The 17,345-nt window shown below is 33.8% G+C and overlaps 1 protein-coding gene and 1 pseudogene across 6 annotated transcripts in view; both read left to right on the forward strand.

Moving 5' to 3' along the window:
* Positions 1-16,376, forward strand: part of LOC105143768 (band 7 protein AGAP004871) — a 364,599-nt gene extending 348,223 nt beyond the window's left edge. For 4 of the 6 annotated variants that reach the window (XM_087410060.1, XM_087410053.1, XM_087410052.1 and 1 more), the window contains 2 exons: positions 11,296-11,351; positions 16,259-16,376. In XM_087410060.1, the coding sequence (XP_087266186.1) occupies positions 11,296-11,351; positions 16,259-16,358 (156 nt within the window). In that variant the 3' untranslated portion in view covers positions 16,359-16,376. The remainder of the gene's footprint in view (positions 1-11,295; positions 11,352-16,258) is intronic. The other 2 variants (XR_015546298.1, XM_087410057.1) reach the window with 2 other exon arrangements.
* Positions 11-9,289, forward strand: LOC147908418 (uncharacterized; annotated as a pseudogene).
* Positions 16,377-17,345: the final 969 nt, after the last annotated feature.

A 17,345-nucleotide genomic window follows, 5' to 3' on the forward strand; every position in this document is an offset into this window, starting at 1 on the left:
TACAAATCATATGTTTATTGAACCTGTTGAAAATCGATCGGCAAACATTTTACTAGCTATCATAAAGAAATAAAGTAAACCAGACTCAATAATTGTGTCAGACTGTTGGAGATATAGTTGTTTGGAAAATGAAAGTTATTAGGTCATTTAAAAAGTATCCGCGGTTTTTTGTTCAATTTTTGAATGAAAAAACCGCGGATACTTTTTAAATGACCCAATATAAACATGTTACAGTAAATCATAAATATAATTTTGTCAATCCCAGCACAGGTGCTCACACACAGAATATAGAACTTGGCATGAAGTACGTGATGATATTCTACGATATAGTCGACGGAAATATGTTAGTTATTATGTTAGTTATTTCGCCGAATTTTCATTTAAACGTAAATATCTGTTTCTCGAATATATCGACGAATATTTTAAAATTATGGCTGAAATATATCCACCAACACTGGAAAACTAAATGTGTTACATATTATAAAACTATTACTACTTTATTTGATAAAATAAAATAATAAATATACGAATTGAGAAGCAAAATATGTACTTCATGCTTTACTACAAGTCAAATCCAATTGAGTAAATATGTAGTATAACGGACTATCTTCCGATGACCTTGATCTTGACGTATGTCGTTAAGATCATGACTCTGAAAGACTTTCAACAGATTTTAACTGACTTCCACCTCCCAGTGGCTTTTATCCCTCCTTTTTCTCTTGCAAAAGGGAACACGATTCTCATCTCCGATTCTCACCCCCTCCCCCCTGCTTCAGGGACGCACAACTCTCACCTCCGACTCTCTTACTTCTTTTGGGGGAGGAGGGGTGAGAGTCATGCGCTCCTCAAGCAGGGAGGAGGGGAGGGGAGGTGAAAGTCGTATATCCCTGAAGCAGAGAGGAGGGGGAAAGATGAAAGTCAGAGGTGAGAATCGTGCGCTCCTTTGCAGGAGGAGAGGGGAATGAAAGTAGCTTCGTGTTGAAAGTCAAAACTTATGTAGAATAGTGTTTGGTATTGCAGAAATAATGCAGAAATAATGCAGAAATAATGCTTATCTTTTGAACTTTTTTTTGTTCATAACTTTTTAATAAACAGTGACTGCCAACTAAAATCTTCTCAAGATCATCGGCGCAGTGTCCCCTAATTTGTATAATTACCGTAATTTTTATTTTTGTATTTATTACCGTGTTATTATTTTTGAACTCTGCATATAACTTTCTATATTCGACTAGCTTATTTTTTTTTGAAGAACTTATATGTTATGGAAATGGTGAAACCTGGAGAACCAGTGCTCGAATCAAATCAGACGAACTCAAATCAAAATTCCAATCATTGTTGTCATTATCATCATTATTTAAAACAAAATTGATTTTATAATTTATTGCATTACATCTATATTATACGAACTAGATTTCTCGATTATTTGTAAAATACTTACCAATTACGATGACAGGAACGTCACGCGGAGGCGAAACATTATTTTCCGGTTCAATTCGTACTCTTCCTAGAGAAAAATAAAATATTCTAATAATCAAAATTTCTAATAAACGTTAGTTAATATTTATTTTCTCAAAACTTACTCGTTGGTATTCCCTCCTCTTCTTCTCTCACGGGGTGACGTCGCTTTAAATTAAGACGTCCTTTTGAATGCGGTATCGCTCTTATAATACAGTTCGGTTCTATGAAATAAATATTATAATTTAATTATAAAATAAACTTTTAATGCTAATGTATATTTGATTTTATTTTAGAAATTATTACCGCTTAGTCCAGTGTGTCGCTTGAAGTCAGCTATGTGATCCCCTGTGTCATCATTCTCATGACCAAAAGACTTGCGTATTTTTAGATGACGAGCGATTATATTTTTCGGTCTTTCATCACCACCGCAATGCCCCAGTATAATGCACACTAATATGCTGAAGCATTCACCCACGAAATTTTCGAAAATTAAATATACAATTTTTTTCGCCATTATCTGACAACTTTGCCAGATAATCGGCAACAATTTTTTATTCAAGTTGTTAGCAATGACGAAAAATTTGGCGAGTAATTCGCGAAGTTTCATTTTTTAAATATGAAATTAAAAACGACTCGCAAATAGTCAACGTAAAATTAATCCACTTCCACACCAAAGTCTGAACGTAGGACTAAACTTTAATTTGATTAGTGCGTGCCATTTATGCTCGTAGCGATATTCATAAAATTACACCCCCGAAAAGAATCGCTAAAAGCTAGTCCCTTCATTGGCCGATAGATTTTAACAATTTTGATAATTGGTCGCTTCCTTTACTAGAAGTGATTTTCTCGTAAAATTTAGAGAAGTAGGAGACGACAAAAATTTCCTAGTTATGACCAACCCCGTATCTGATCTAGCTCCGTTTCTCTCCCATAAAAATTATCTCGAAAATCGCTCCCTTCGTATTTACTCTAATAAAATTTTTAGCTCTCGTTTCTATTATTATCCAGAAAAGTTTCTGTCACATTACAAAATTTTTATTGATACGATGAATCTCACGTTTTAAATTTTTTCTTCTGTTTTTTTTCTGTATCTTCTTACTTGAAAGGATTCTCACGCAATATTAATCTACGACTGATAAACAATAAATCTTTCAACAAAAGAAAAAAATGCAATTTTAATAAAAATTCCTATATCTCGCTCGATCAACAATATCACTTGGTTTTTGTTAGTTTTTCTTTCTTCAGGATTTGCTTCATTATGAGGGAAAAATCATGGCGAACATTGAACATAACTTCTTTGGCTTAAAACTTTTCTCACGTTTATCAATATAACTAATACTTAATTTTTGTATTCTATAAATTTCCGTATTTTTTCTTTTAGAAATATACACAAAAGTTTCAGAAAAAAGGGAAGAATAAATTTTCCTACATTACCCAACTTAATTTAACATTTTTTTTGTCATACCTCTGTCTCTTTAAATCGAAGACGCTTCATAAAAATCTTCTTGTTTTTTTTTAAAAAACTCGATGGTTATTGATGTAATATTTCTTATTCGTTAGAAAACTCCTAAATTAATTCTTTTTTCCTTATGGTTTATTGCGGAAAAATTTTCTCTTTTCGGCTGGTCAAATTCCTTCCACTGTCATTTTATAAAAAAAGCAGAAGAGGAATCGTAAAACGTTCTTTTTTGTTCCTGTTGTTCCTGTTCATTCTCGTTTTATCTCACTCCCCTCTCCTCCTGAATTCTGTGGTGTATAGATTATTTTAAATTATTAAGAAAAATTTAGAGAAAGTTTATGTTTTTTCATTTTTTTCATCTGCGCGCGCAGAATAATTTTATTACGTAGCGTCGGAGAGGAAGATGATGACGACTCGAAAATCCGTTTTATTCGAGTCTCGTCGCCCGCAGCTTCAGCTTTGCGAGCAAACAAGTACTGTACTTCTTGTGTTTTTAATTGCTATCTTGGTTCACTTGAATTTAATATTACTGCGTAAGAACAATGACCAAAAAATACTATTAGGTGTACAAATAAGTTTCCGCTGTTTTTAATAAAAAATTAAGCATTTATTGTGAAAGAACGATACACAATGTTGTATTGAAAGTATTGGCCATCGCTAGTCACTATTTTTTCCCATCTTTCTGGTAGCATATGGATACCGCGTTGGAAGAACGCTTCATCTTTTGAGGCTATCCAATTATCGATCCAATTTTTGATATCTTCATATGATGTGAAGTGCTGCTCAGACAGGCCATGCGCCATCGATCGAAATAGATGATAATCGGAAGGGGCAATGTCTGGTGAATACGGCGGGTGGGGTAGAACTTCCCAATTGAATGTTTCCAGGTTTTGACCGGCGCCGCAATATGTGGTCGAGCATTGTCATGCAGGAGAATAATTTTGTCATGCCTGGAGTAATAGTGGGCGCGTTTTTCCTTGAGTGCTCGGCTCAATCTCATCAATTATGTTTGGTAGAGAGCCCCAGTAACGGTTTCGTTCGGTTTGAGCAACTCATAATACACGACACCAAGCTGATCCCACCAAATACACAACATGAGTTTTTTTCCATGAATATTCGGCTTGGCTATCGATGTTGAAGCATGGCAGGTGATCCCCATGATTTCCTCTTCTTTGGGTTATCGTAGTGGATCAATTTTTCATCACCAGTGACTATACGATGTAAAAAATCCTTTCGTTTATGCCTGACAAGCAGCATTTCACATATGGAAAATCGGCGTTCAACGTTTCTCGGATTCAGTTCATATGGAATTCAATTCCCTTGCTTTTGAATCATTCCCAATGATTTCAAACACGATGTGAAATTGCTTGTTGAGTCGCTCATAATGTAAGTGCAAGTTCTTTTTGCGTTTGGCACGAATCTTCATTCAATAATGCTTCCAATTCCGCGTCTTCGTACACTTTCGGCCTTCCGCTACGTTCTTTGTCTTCGACGTCAAATTCACCGTTCTTAAATTTTTGAAACCATTCACGACAACTTCTCTCACTTAAGCCTCACCATATGCTTCTACAAGCAATCGATGAATCTCAGCTGCAGATTTCTTCAAATTAAAGAAATAAATCAAAAGTTTCCGCAAATGACGCTTATTCGGTTCAAAACTCGGCATTTTCGCACAAAAAAAATATATGATGCTGATACAAAATCGCTAGTATTTCAAGATTATGTTGTTGACAGATGTCTAACCTTACGATATAATGTTTTACATCAGATAATTTTAACCATAGCTTGCTAGTGGCGCCGTTTTTTGTCAAACAGCGGAAACTTATTTGTACAATAATAATTCGAACATGGGAATGTACTCCCCGATTCTTTAAGATACGTAACGACGACGACGAGAAGAAACGCTCGATTTCATATTACCAACGACGTATGGTCTTAACAATTTTCATACCAAGACGATTCACGTATTGGGGCGACGATCTGTATGTGGAATGGTGGAGGACTCCACACATGTGAATTTGACATGTGTGGAATTTCCACATATGTCGAACTACAGCTAATTAAAATTTTTGGTACATTTTTATGAGCAATTAGTACATATTTTATGAAAAATTATCTACGTTCTACAATGCTCCAAAATCTTTTAAACAGCATTGCCATAATTCATACGTTTAAAGAAGAGATAGACTTAGACGAGCTTATAAATGAATTTATAAATAAAAATAACATTCTACGAGCTATATTCGCAATAAAGAAATAAAGAATAGCAAAATAAATATTCGTGTACTTTACTCATTTTTTGTTTGTTTTTGTATATTGTAAGTGTAAATCTATAAATATTTCCATTCCTCTCAGAGTAGGATTCCTTCCTTCGACCCTTTTTTTTAGACGCCTTCACATGCGCCTGCCGGAATCCGGATCCGCTCCACACAAACAAAAAATTTACTCCGCCGCCCCTGTTCACGTAGGATTGTAAAGGACGAACAAAAGAATCTCCAAATCTCTTGTGAAATTGAGCGGATACAATACGAACGGGATTTATTTCGAAGCCGATTACTGGCAACAGTTTCAAGATTACTACATAGGCTGAAAAGTCCCGGGATTTTTCAATAGGTGGTGCCACTAGAAAATGAACATGATTCATTTCGAGAGATTCATCTGTCACTAGTTTATGTATGAAGTTTCATGACATCTCGTTCATTCGTTTACAAGCTACAGTCGTTTAAGTGGCCTTACTTTCGCCTTTGTAAAAAAAATGGAAAAATAGGAATATCGCATCTTGATCAAACATTGTTTTTTGATGGGAAAAACTTCTGAACAATCATTGAAATGGTTGCAGAAATGTTATCCCACATCTGCTCCTTCGAGAACAACAGTTTATCGGTGGTTTAGTGAATTTAAAATGGATCGTACAAGCACTGAAGACGCACCTCGCTCTGGAAGGCCAAAAGAGGTTACGAATGCGGAAATCGCAAAGCAAGTGTATCGAATCGTTTTGAGTGATCGTAAAGTGAAGTTGCGCGAGTTAACTGAGGCCGTAGGCATCTCAAAAGAATGGGCGGGATACATTTTGCACGATGTTTTGGAGATGAAAAAGCTATCGGCACGATGGGTGCCGCGTTTGCTGACCATCGACCAAAAACAGCAGCGCGTTGATGATTCAACGGTCGGTTTGGCGTTGTTGCAGCGTAATCGAGCGGATTTTTTTCGACGTTTTGTGACGATGGATGAAACGTGGGTCCATTACCATACGCTTGAGTCCAATAAGCAGTCAGCAGAGTGGCTGAAAAGCCACAAAAGCCGACCAAAGCGGCCAAAAGACCAACGCTCGGCCGGGAAGGTTATGGCCTCTGTTTTTTGAGATGCGCATGGCATAATTTTCATCGATTACCTGCAGAAGGGAAGAACAATTACAGAAGAATATTATGCAGTGTTATTGGACAAACTGAACGACGAAATAAAGAAAAAACGGCCCCAGCGAAGAAAAAAGTTCTGTACTATCACGATAACGCACCGTCACACACGTCCTTGAAAGCGATGATCAAATTGGACCAATTACGATTCGAATTGGTTGCTCACCCATCGTATTCTCCAGACTTGGCTCCCAGCAACTATTATCTGTTCCCAAACCTCAAGCGGTGGCTCCAGGGAAAGAGATTCACATCGAATGAGGAAGTCATCGCGGAAACCGAGGCGTATTTCGAAGGCTTGGACGTTTCGTACTACAGAAAGGGCATCGAAATGTTGGAAAATCGCTATACCAAGTGTATCGCCCTCGAAGGCAACTATGTTGAGGAATAAATATAATTTTGCACAAAAAATGCTTGTTTTCATTAAAAATCCCGGGACTTTTCAGCCCATGTAGTACATGGGACTCATGAATGAGTATTTAAGCAGCGATAACAAAATGAAAGCTAACTTTATTGTTATAAAAAGTATCACTATCAGCTACCACATCTTACGGAGCAAAATCAATATTGCTAGCGTATAAAGAAAAAGAAGAAAATTCCAACGGAAATTCGAAAAAAAGAGGACGTGCACGATTCAACTCCAGCGAAGAAACGAAGAACGTACATAGCAACAATTATAATGCAGAAAATTACCTTCCTCGGAGTGCAAAGCATTGTGCGTCGATGCATGTTTAAAACAATTAGAATCTTTATCCAATAATGTTAATAAGTGTGCGCTATATTTAATTCAAGAAATCGAACTAAAACTACTTGTAAGTTTTATTAATCGGGAAATTATAAAATTAACGTTGCGAAGTAATTACGAAGATATAGAGCGTAGCAATGTACGTACACAAATTAACGACTTAACTTTTCTTGATATATATATTTCAATATAATATTTTTGGAATTAATTTAATTAAGATATAATGAAATTTTTCATATAATTTTCTCGAAGCGAGAATCTTTGGCTTAATTTTTCTAAAAACTTTTTTTAGTTTATTCTCATGCTAACTATGTATTTCTTCTTCTTTGAAAAAAAGAATTTGAATTAATAAATACATTTTTGTATAACATAAACCCTCGTTTCTTAATCACTCGTACCCTCTAATAATCAACTTTTTTCTCTGCATATTTCCGTGTTATATGTATAATATAGACTTTAAATGAAGTACAAGAAGTACAATACATATTCTTAAAATCCTTGTCATACATCATAAAAATCTTACTCTCGCTCGAACGAGTGAGTCACCACACTGGTTCAACGACGCGTCGCATCAGTTGAACATGTTCGTTCATTTCCTGTTTTATCTTCCTCATTCTTCCTAGCAAAAAATAAGATTCTCTCTAGACTTGCACATTTTTGAATATTTTTTGTCCTCACGACAAAAAATGTTAGTCCCAATTTCCACTCATTATTTTTTCGGACTTTATCCTCTATGTCAGAGATCCTCTACCACCTCCCTTCTCCAATCATCTCGTGGATAGGTACGAACCAATCAGATCTTTGTCAAGTATAAGGCAAACCAATTAGAACACACCATTTAATTACCCTATTACTCCCACCTTCACTTCTCGACTAATCAGAGCGCGCTTCTTTTCCAGACAAAAGGTGTGGCCGTCTAAGCCACACCCACGGCGCCGGAGGGAGACGTGGAGGGGATTTGTTTTGACTGCCCATATACTACTCGAGTTCATTTTTTTTGTTTCTTTTTCATTATTATTTTTTTTCGTTTCTTATCTTTGTCATTAGTATTTTGTTAATTCAATTTTTTGTTATTGTTTTTTATTTATTAATTTTATTTTTGTAATCTTTCTTGTTCGTAATTAGCGAATTTTTCTTCTTTGTATTAGTCATTGTCAGTCAATATATGTTCTTAGAGGGCTCGCTCTAGAATAGGAATAAATGCTTTATTTATCTATCTATCCATTTTTATTCTCCCTCTCTTTTACTCTTTCTACATATATAATTATTATATAATTATTTTTATAGATTTTTACATAGATATTATTTATTTCATTTTTATTTCATTTTAACTTTATTTTTATTTGTTTTTATCTTTATATATTATCTTTATTTATATATTAGGTGTAGTAAAAAGAAATCTATTATTTTTCCAATAGATGGCTTTAGTCTACGCGTAATACAGATTATTAAAGCTATCTATTGGAAAAATAATGGATTTCTTTTTATTACACCTAATATTTACACACACACACACACACACACACACACACACACACAATGTGTGTGTATTTAAAATATTGATTTATACATATTTATAATATTTTCATTTTTACATAATATTTATTAACAGGTATCTTTGTATAAATATAGTTGTAACCTAATATTCAACTTTATTTTTTTATTTTATTTTAAACATGTATAATTGTGAAAGCATAGTGAAAGCCCCTCGAATAATTTGGCGTAATGCAAATGATCTTTTTCATGTAAAAGATTTTGAGATCTCCGGATTGAGTACGTCAATTTTAATCAGACTCGTCGTAATTAAAAGCTCGTATTTTGAATATATAATAACATAATTTAATTTTAATCTCGATTCAACTTACTCTTTATCTTTTTTAGAGAAAAAATGAAGAGTGTATTATACCAAGATTAAAGTTAATGTACATTGGTAGAAATGAGCATAAACGTTCGCTTTTCTCCTTCCTCTCCCTTTTCTTCATCCCCTTTCTCGCTTTTTCTTTTTTGTCCTTTCTTGCCTTCTCTTGCCTTTTCTCATCTTTACACGCACGCACGCACGTTCTCTCTCTCTCTCTCTCTCTCTCTCTCTCCCCTCTCTCTCTCTCTCTCCCCCTCATAAATAATTATTACACATGCGCATATTAATGTTCATTTTCATTACTAATTTTAATATGACATTTAAATGAAAACATTGTGAAAACAATTTGACGAACAAAATACTTTACATGTATGCATTAATACATGTGGCTGAAAAAAATCGAAAAATCTGAAATAGTCCTTTTTAGGGACTATTTCGGTTTTGACATCTCAATATTTTGACTACATCAATTTTATTCGAATTAGTCGTAATCGCGCTATTATTATATAATGAAAATGTTGTAGATTATTGATTGCGATTTCTGAGTAATTTCAATCAAAAATTTGTCGATGTCAAAACTCCGAATAAAGCTAATGGTAGCGTCGCGAACTTATCAGATAACAAAATGCCCGCACAGTGATATCATAGATTATCCACACGGCGTGCGCGCATGTCACACATATGCATCTTAATATGAAGTTATCTGTTTGATCTACTTGTGAAACTCACATATCTCGCACGCGTGACATCGCACGCATTCGAGCAATATTAGACTTACATGACCCGCACGATGTCGCACGCATATGAATCTTATATTGCTCGCATGCATGCGGCATGTATAGCAGCGGTAGCGGCTTAGCGGTTACATTAACGTTTGCATCATAAGCGAGAGGGAAGGGGGACAAGAAAAATCATTTGACGTTATTATTATTACTATTATTATTATTATTATCACTACTATTATATTTTGGATCATGCCTTCGCCCTAGGAAATTCCTTCTGTTTTACAATATTAGAACTATGTAAGCCATAAGTAAAAAATTAACAAATCACAGTTAAATATGAAAAAAATGCATGCGTGATTGCATAATGCGATTCATTGCACTAGCATGCATGCCCCCATCATGTCATGCGAGCAGTGGTGTTCGAAAAGATCGATATAAATATTGATCCAATATTGATATATCTCTGATATAAGTACGTATCCGCTTTCCGAGATCGTTCGGAGTATCGATATTGCTTAAGAGGCGTATCTCATTTCCTTTAAATTAAGCATATATTATATCTTTTATGCGTGATCTACAATAGAAGTCATAGCAGTCGTAGGATTTTAAGTCGTAAAAAATTAACCAATCACAATTGAATATGAGAAGAATAATCGACTATAATTGGTCAATTTTCTATGATTTAAGATTCTACAACCGCTACGACTTTTATTGTAGACTCCGCATATGTTTATTTTAAAGGAGATAATATAGAGCCTACAATAGAAATCGTAGAATCTTAGCTAGTCTTAAATCATAGAAAATTGACCAATCATAGTTGATTATTCTTCTCATATTCGACTGTGATTGATTAATTTTCTACAACATAAGACTACCGCTACAACTTCTATTGTAGATCCCCGAATATATTTTGTATGTGATTTATAAAGACTGGTAAAGAGAACTAATAAAATACTATAATAAAATATTATTTGTTCCCTTCATGTGTTGTCATCAGATAAGCAGATTAATTGATTTCTGTTTGTTTTTAAATTTTATTTCAAAAACGTTTTATTTTTGTAATTTAATGATATTAAAAGATAAAACTGTCCACATAAAAATATTATATATATCTTGTAATAAAAATAAATACATTTTTTAATGTGAATTTATTTTAAGGGAACTGTAAATAAAACCAGAAGTTTTGCAAAGGTATCGATAAATATCAATACAAAGACTGATTCAGTATTGATTTTTCCCCAATACAGATCACAATCTAATATCGATATACAATCCAATATCGATACTTTTTTGTATTGATTTTTTTGAACACTAATGAACAACATGATAATAGCGCGGTGTGTGCATGGCGTGATTGCATAATGCGATTCATTGTGCTTGCACGCATACCCCTATCATGTCGTGCAAAGTGACATTCATTGTGAGCACGATGTGATACGCACGTGTGAGGACAATATGAGCACACATGAATTGTTATCTTATAATAACTGCACGAACATATACGCAGTGACATTCACGCTTCAAATTTATATTTTCACGACCAATTTTATATTTTTATTTTTTATGCTTGGTATTGCAACGTTGTTGAGTCGCTTGCAATATATATTTATAACATTTTGACAATCTCATTTCTACATTAGGTTGCCCTAGACGAAGCGACTGATACGTGGGGAATAAAAGTGGAACGAGTCGAAATGTAAGTATATAAATTGTTTATTTTGTAGCAGTAACGACATATTCAATGAAAATAATTTTTTTTATGTGGAGAATGTGGCGTAGAGTATAGCGCGGCTACTTTCTATGCCGAAGATTCAGAGTTCAAATTTAACCAGCTCATAAAAATTTGATTTGATTGCTTTCGGAACACAATGGTAAACCATGGAGAGAATATTTATCGCTGCCGTTTAGAGCCAATCAAAAAAATTCTAAGCTCCATACATTAGCTAGATATATATCAGGTAGATATATATCAAATAAAAAATTCTCAACTCAATTAATAGTAATTTTAATTCTTCTTCAAGGGTACTCTTATTGAAGGGTCTTCTTATTCCAATCCATGTAATAGCCAAGCTATTCCAATCCAAGTAATATGTATCATTCGTATAAAAGATTTGGTATCAACAATCGCCAAATTAATTAAAGAATCCCATTATAATTAAGTAAAGAATACTGTTACGTCCAGGCCCCAAAATTCTTTTATTTCGATGGGAAGAAGGAATTAGCAGGGGGTCAAGGAAAAACGCAACTGACACCATATCATGGTTATCACCATGAGACGGATGTCACAAGTCGGAAGCATTGATTATATTCCAGATGTAGGTCAACGATATGCGACGCTATTATCCAACTCGGGGAGGGCATCTGTCAGTTCTCTTTTAGGTCAAGGAACTTAATCCTTTTGTCCAGGGATTGGACCTGTACGAACTTTGTCAAGGCGCAGCGCATCGGAAGGGTGCCAAAATAAAATTGAGGCAATCATTTAGATATATATATATACATATATATATATATATATATATATATATATATATATATATATAGGGTGCGTCATCAAAATCCGGACAAATTTTAATTTAAATTTTCCGCTATATTGTGCCTCCATCAGAGGTTGTTGGCGTCGAGAAAGCCTGATGCTTCTAGTAAACAATTATATTCTCAAAATGGCCGCGATGTTGAAATCAAGTGCAGAGTATAATCGAAAAGCCGCGATCATCGAAGGCCTTCGTGTTGGGCGCTCAGCAACAGAAATAATTTGGTTTTTTGGATACTCGAGATCAACCATTTATGACGTTGTGGCAAAATATATGGCTTTAGAACAATCCAACGAAGATTCCAGTATGCCAGCGAGGAAGAGTCACTCGAAAGAACGCACCGCGAGGACCCCCGTAGAGAGTCAAGCCCTCGAAAGGTCTCAAGCCCTGATTTCGGATGACCCAAGGTAATCGTTGCGAAAATTAGTATCGATTGTTGTGGTGTAAGCGAGTCAACAATGCGGCGAGTCAATTGCTGAGGAGGACTTTCGATACAAATCGTACACATTAAAGACAAATGGAACAAATGCTCTCTGAGGCTGCCAGAGCAAACCGAGTTGCTCGCCTCGGTTCCCATTCTGGCCTCCCAATAGCCCAGATTTAAATCCCTTGGACTACGTATGGAGCGTAGTTGAAAGAGTCACAAACAAGTCTCGGCATCCCAATGTGACGTCATTAAGAACCGCTATTGAGGCAGCATTCGTCGGCATGGACAGCGTTACATTACAACATGCGTGCGAACGTTTCAGATCGAGAATAGAGGTAGTCATTCAAGCTAATAGAGGATATATCGAATAATTGTGCTCTATAGGGATCCTCTAAGTGCCATGTAAAAGGATTTTTTGTAATATTTTTTCAATAATTTTTCATTAAAAACATTTTGTTTAAAGAAATTGTTCGATTTGTCCGGATTTTGGTGACGCACCCTGCACACACACACACACACACACACACACGTATGTATATATATATATATATTAGGTGTTGGAATTAATTCGTAGCGTTTTTTAATGAAAGATTGTTATTTATTTCACATGAGCATTAAAAAATACATTAATGAAAGTACTTCCCATCACTTGTAAAACGCTACGAATTAATTCCAACACCTAATATATATATATATATATATATATATATATATATATATATATATGAGGCATTCTTTATCAAAAAGGTCATCCCCTCCCGTCCAAAATTCAGAGGGGCCTACGAGATTCGCTTTGGGCTTAAATTGTTGTTTGAGATGACCACTTTTTAAAAAAAAAAGTGATCTTTTCGTGAAATCAAAATGGCGCACTCAAAATGGCTGTTAAAATGAACAAAGTCGAGCGGAAAAAAAAGATGATAAATCTTCAGAAGAACTGCATGACCTGAAAAATTAATGGCAGCAAATTTTTTCACGTATTTTTGGCTGCTGAAAACGAATCTGATAATAAAATTTAACATTTGGCCATGTTTTGGCTGGCATTTTGAAAAACCTATAAAAAATTCGCTTTTTTGCATATATCTATATTGGAAAATATTGATTTTTGAAAAATCAAAAAAATTGCATATATCTATATTGGAAAATATTGATTTTTGAAAAAAAGTGTCAACAAAAAAATGAAGCTCTTGGAATTCTCCACAAAGAAGCTCCTACGCATAATTTTTTATAATTTTAACCGTTTACGCGTAATATGACTTTGAATTACAAGATTCTTTCAATTAGGCTATATAAATTGTACAGGGTATGCTGCACAATCGGGAAACATTCTGTTAAATACATTACATACGATAAGTGCATTATTTGTTGAACAATCATCCCGCTATAACCACATTCTAATGTGGCTCAATGGAACTTCGTCTAATAATATTTGTAATTCATCTCTTAAAGAATTTGCATATTTTTATCTATTTAAATTTCCTTCCAAAAAGTGGATCAATAATGCGATTTCCAATAATAGCACACCAGACATTTACACTTCATGAATGTTGTATTTGTCGAAGCCAATGTGGATTGTCAACGGTCCAATAATGTATATTGTGTGTATTTAACTATCCATGATTTGTAAAAGACGAATCGTCTGTAAACATATCGAAGAATTGGTGATCAATCTTAACTGATGTAGGACTCTGCAGAATCTTTGCCTATTTTGAAAATCATTATCACCAAAAAATTGACGTAACATATGCGATAAGGATGAAAATTATAGGCGTTTTCCAACATTTTCCAAACACTTTTAGTAGTTTTAAATCACATTGAGTGGTCTCAAAAATTATTGAAAATGCGAAACAATCATTTATTTATCGCATTCAAAAATGTATGGAAGTTATTGGCAATCATCTTCTGTCAAATATCTTCTGAATTAAAGTATATAAATATCTTCATTGAAAACATTTAAGTATGTTAACTCTTTTTTTATAAATGTGATTTTTTTTGTGTCCAAGGTCATCTGAAGAACATATCATATCTGGTTGGATTTGTTTTTTTATGAACTGCATTAATGAAAATATGCTATTTCATTTTAAAAATTATTACATTTTAATCATTAAAAAATCGTGATAATTTTGAAATCTCAAAACTATGACTTTGAGAAAAATTGTTTGCTCATCATAATATGTATCCCTGCCAATCGAATAACTTTTTCCTATAGTATTTTCCTATATTATCAAAAACAATAGAGCTATTTTAAATGATAAAGTTAGAGGAATACCTGTATATGAACATGTTTCATATATAAGCATATGTATGTGTTAATATTTTTATATACGAATATTTTGTACACATTCTTCTTCTTCTTGTAAAAATTGTTTATTGAGTAGATTTTTTATAAAAGATTTAAGTTATTGTTATAAATAGATATATCTTAGTATATAATATTTATCTTAATACAATAAGGTCCTGCGCATAATGAAGGAAATATTAGGAATAAATATAAAAAGATAGGAATAAATATTAATATTTCAACCTATCAGAAATCGTGTAACTCCGGTGTAACTAATATCTGATAGGTTGAAATCTTAATATTTATTCCTATTCCTAATATTTGATATATTATGCGCAGGCCCTAATATAGTTGTTAAATAATAAAATAGTTGTAGAGGAAAACCGCCTATTATGAGATGGGCCTAATATGAGATATGAGATGTTTCCGCTATACTAACCCTATCTATCTTGGTTCCACCACGAATTTATTGCTCTTGGATTGAAAAACTATTTAAAATTCATTATTACGTTATGCCCGTAATCATTGTAAAAAAATATTTTAGAATTTGGATGTCTTCTTCAGTTTTATTGAGATGAAATGTCTTTAAATCTTGTTTATTATTTAATAAATAAATATTTGGCAATATATTCATGTAATGATAGAGTAAGATCGTACTAATAGAAAAATACGAATATTTGAATTGCTTAATTACAAAAGTTAGATTTAATCGTAAGATTTAATCGTAAAACCGGAAATCGTAATATAAGATATCCAGGGTATTTTTAATATGAAATAACCTATGCAATGTCATAGTTGCTAAAGTATAAATCTTATTGTACAATAATAAAAAGGATAATTGCAATGATCATCGAGTACTTATTTGCGATATTTGGTTTCAACTATCTGAAGACAAGTCTTAAGTACATCGCATGCTTATTTTGCACGCACTGACTGTGTTTGTTTGTATTTTACAAACACTAAGTTTTTTAATTGCAATACTGATTGCAATACTGATATACTTTGCGTTTTATTATCGATTTCTCGGGGCATCTCATATTAGGAGTATAATTTTTTGACTTTGCAATTTGCTCACTTTTTACATTTTTTTTAAATTAAAAAAGAAAAGAATTGGAACAAAATTTTACATAACACTATCCTAAAGCTTATTAAATTCTCTGCAAAATAATCTATTATTCTATTTAATTCTGCCCATATATTTTTTATTATATATTTTTTTTGTCCTCGAAAATTCACTCGATATCTCATAATTGGAGTCTTTCCTTTATATATGCCTATGTATGTAATGGTGATGATAATGGGAATTTTATGAAAATTTGGATAACAATAAGAATAATAATAAATTATAATTTTGTAAAATTTTACAGCAAAGATGTACGATTACCCGTTCAACTGCAACGAGCTATGGCGGCGGAAGCCGAAGCTGCACGTGAAGCACGCGCTAAAGTAAGGCAATGTATAGTATAAGAAAAAAAAGATAATTATGCATATTAGGAGCGACCTCATAGATTTCAATGATCTTGACATAGTCAAGGCCATGACCTCAAATCACTTTCAATAGATTTTAGTTGTCGCTCGTTATTCGCTAGTTACGAACAAAATAAGTCTAAAAAATAATATCTTTTTTGTACTCATTCTACTATTATACATAAAACAAAAATTCTATTTTAAAATAAATCCCTCTCCTGACTAAGGACACACAACTTTCCATGAGAAATGAGTTCAATTCCACTTCCCTTTGCCAAGAAGCGCATGACATCTCACGCAAGCGAATTTCACCCTACCTTCCCCTCGGTCAAGGGGCGATCGAATTTCCACACGAAGTGAGTTCTGAGGAGTAGATGAAGTGGACCTCGCTTCGCATAAAAAGTCGGACGCCGCTTGGCACGGGAGAAGATGGAGTGAAACTCGTTTCGCGTGAAAAGTCAAACGCCCCTTCGCGGGGAGGGGGGGGAGTGGGCTTTGTTTCGCGTGGAAAGCTTATGCCTACTATAAATTGGACGCGATGAACAATGAACGACAAGCAATATCCAATAAATTCTACTTTTTCTCTCATGAGGAAAGCGTCGCAACAGTACAATATTCCTAAAAGCACTTTATTTTTAAAAAATCGAGGTGATCGTGGAACGCTAATTATTCGACCAAGACCAAAATTTTATCTTTCGAGAATGAAAATAAAATTTAAAACATGAATTTAAAACATGAATTTTACAATATTTTGATGCAAAATGTCCCGTGACCAAAACGTAACTTTTAGACAATGTGAAACTCTATTTTGAAATTAGTAAAAAAACTTCTCCATTTAAAGATAATCAACCAGGAAGACATTTGGGTTTGACAGCTTTTTAAAACATTATCCTCGAATTTCGGAACGGGTGAGCCAAAATTTAAGCGATGCTCATAACAACAAAGGAAAGATTGATTTACTGAAATACGACATCATTTCGAACTTAA

The sequence above is a fragment of the Acromyrmex echinatior genome, chromosome 10, assembly GCF_024713525.1.
Source record: "Acromyrmex echinatior isolate Ae372 chromosome 10, ASM2471352v2, whole genome shotgun sequence".
Taxonomy (NCBI): domain Eukaryota; kingdom Metazoa; phylum Arthropoda; class Insecta; order Hymenoptera; family Formicidae; genus Acromyrmex; species Acromyrmex echinatior.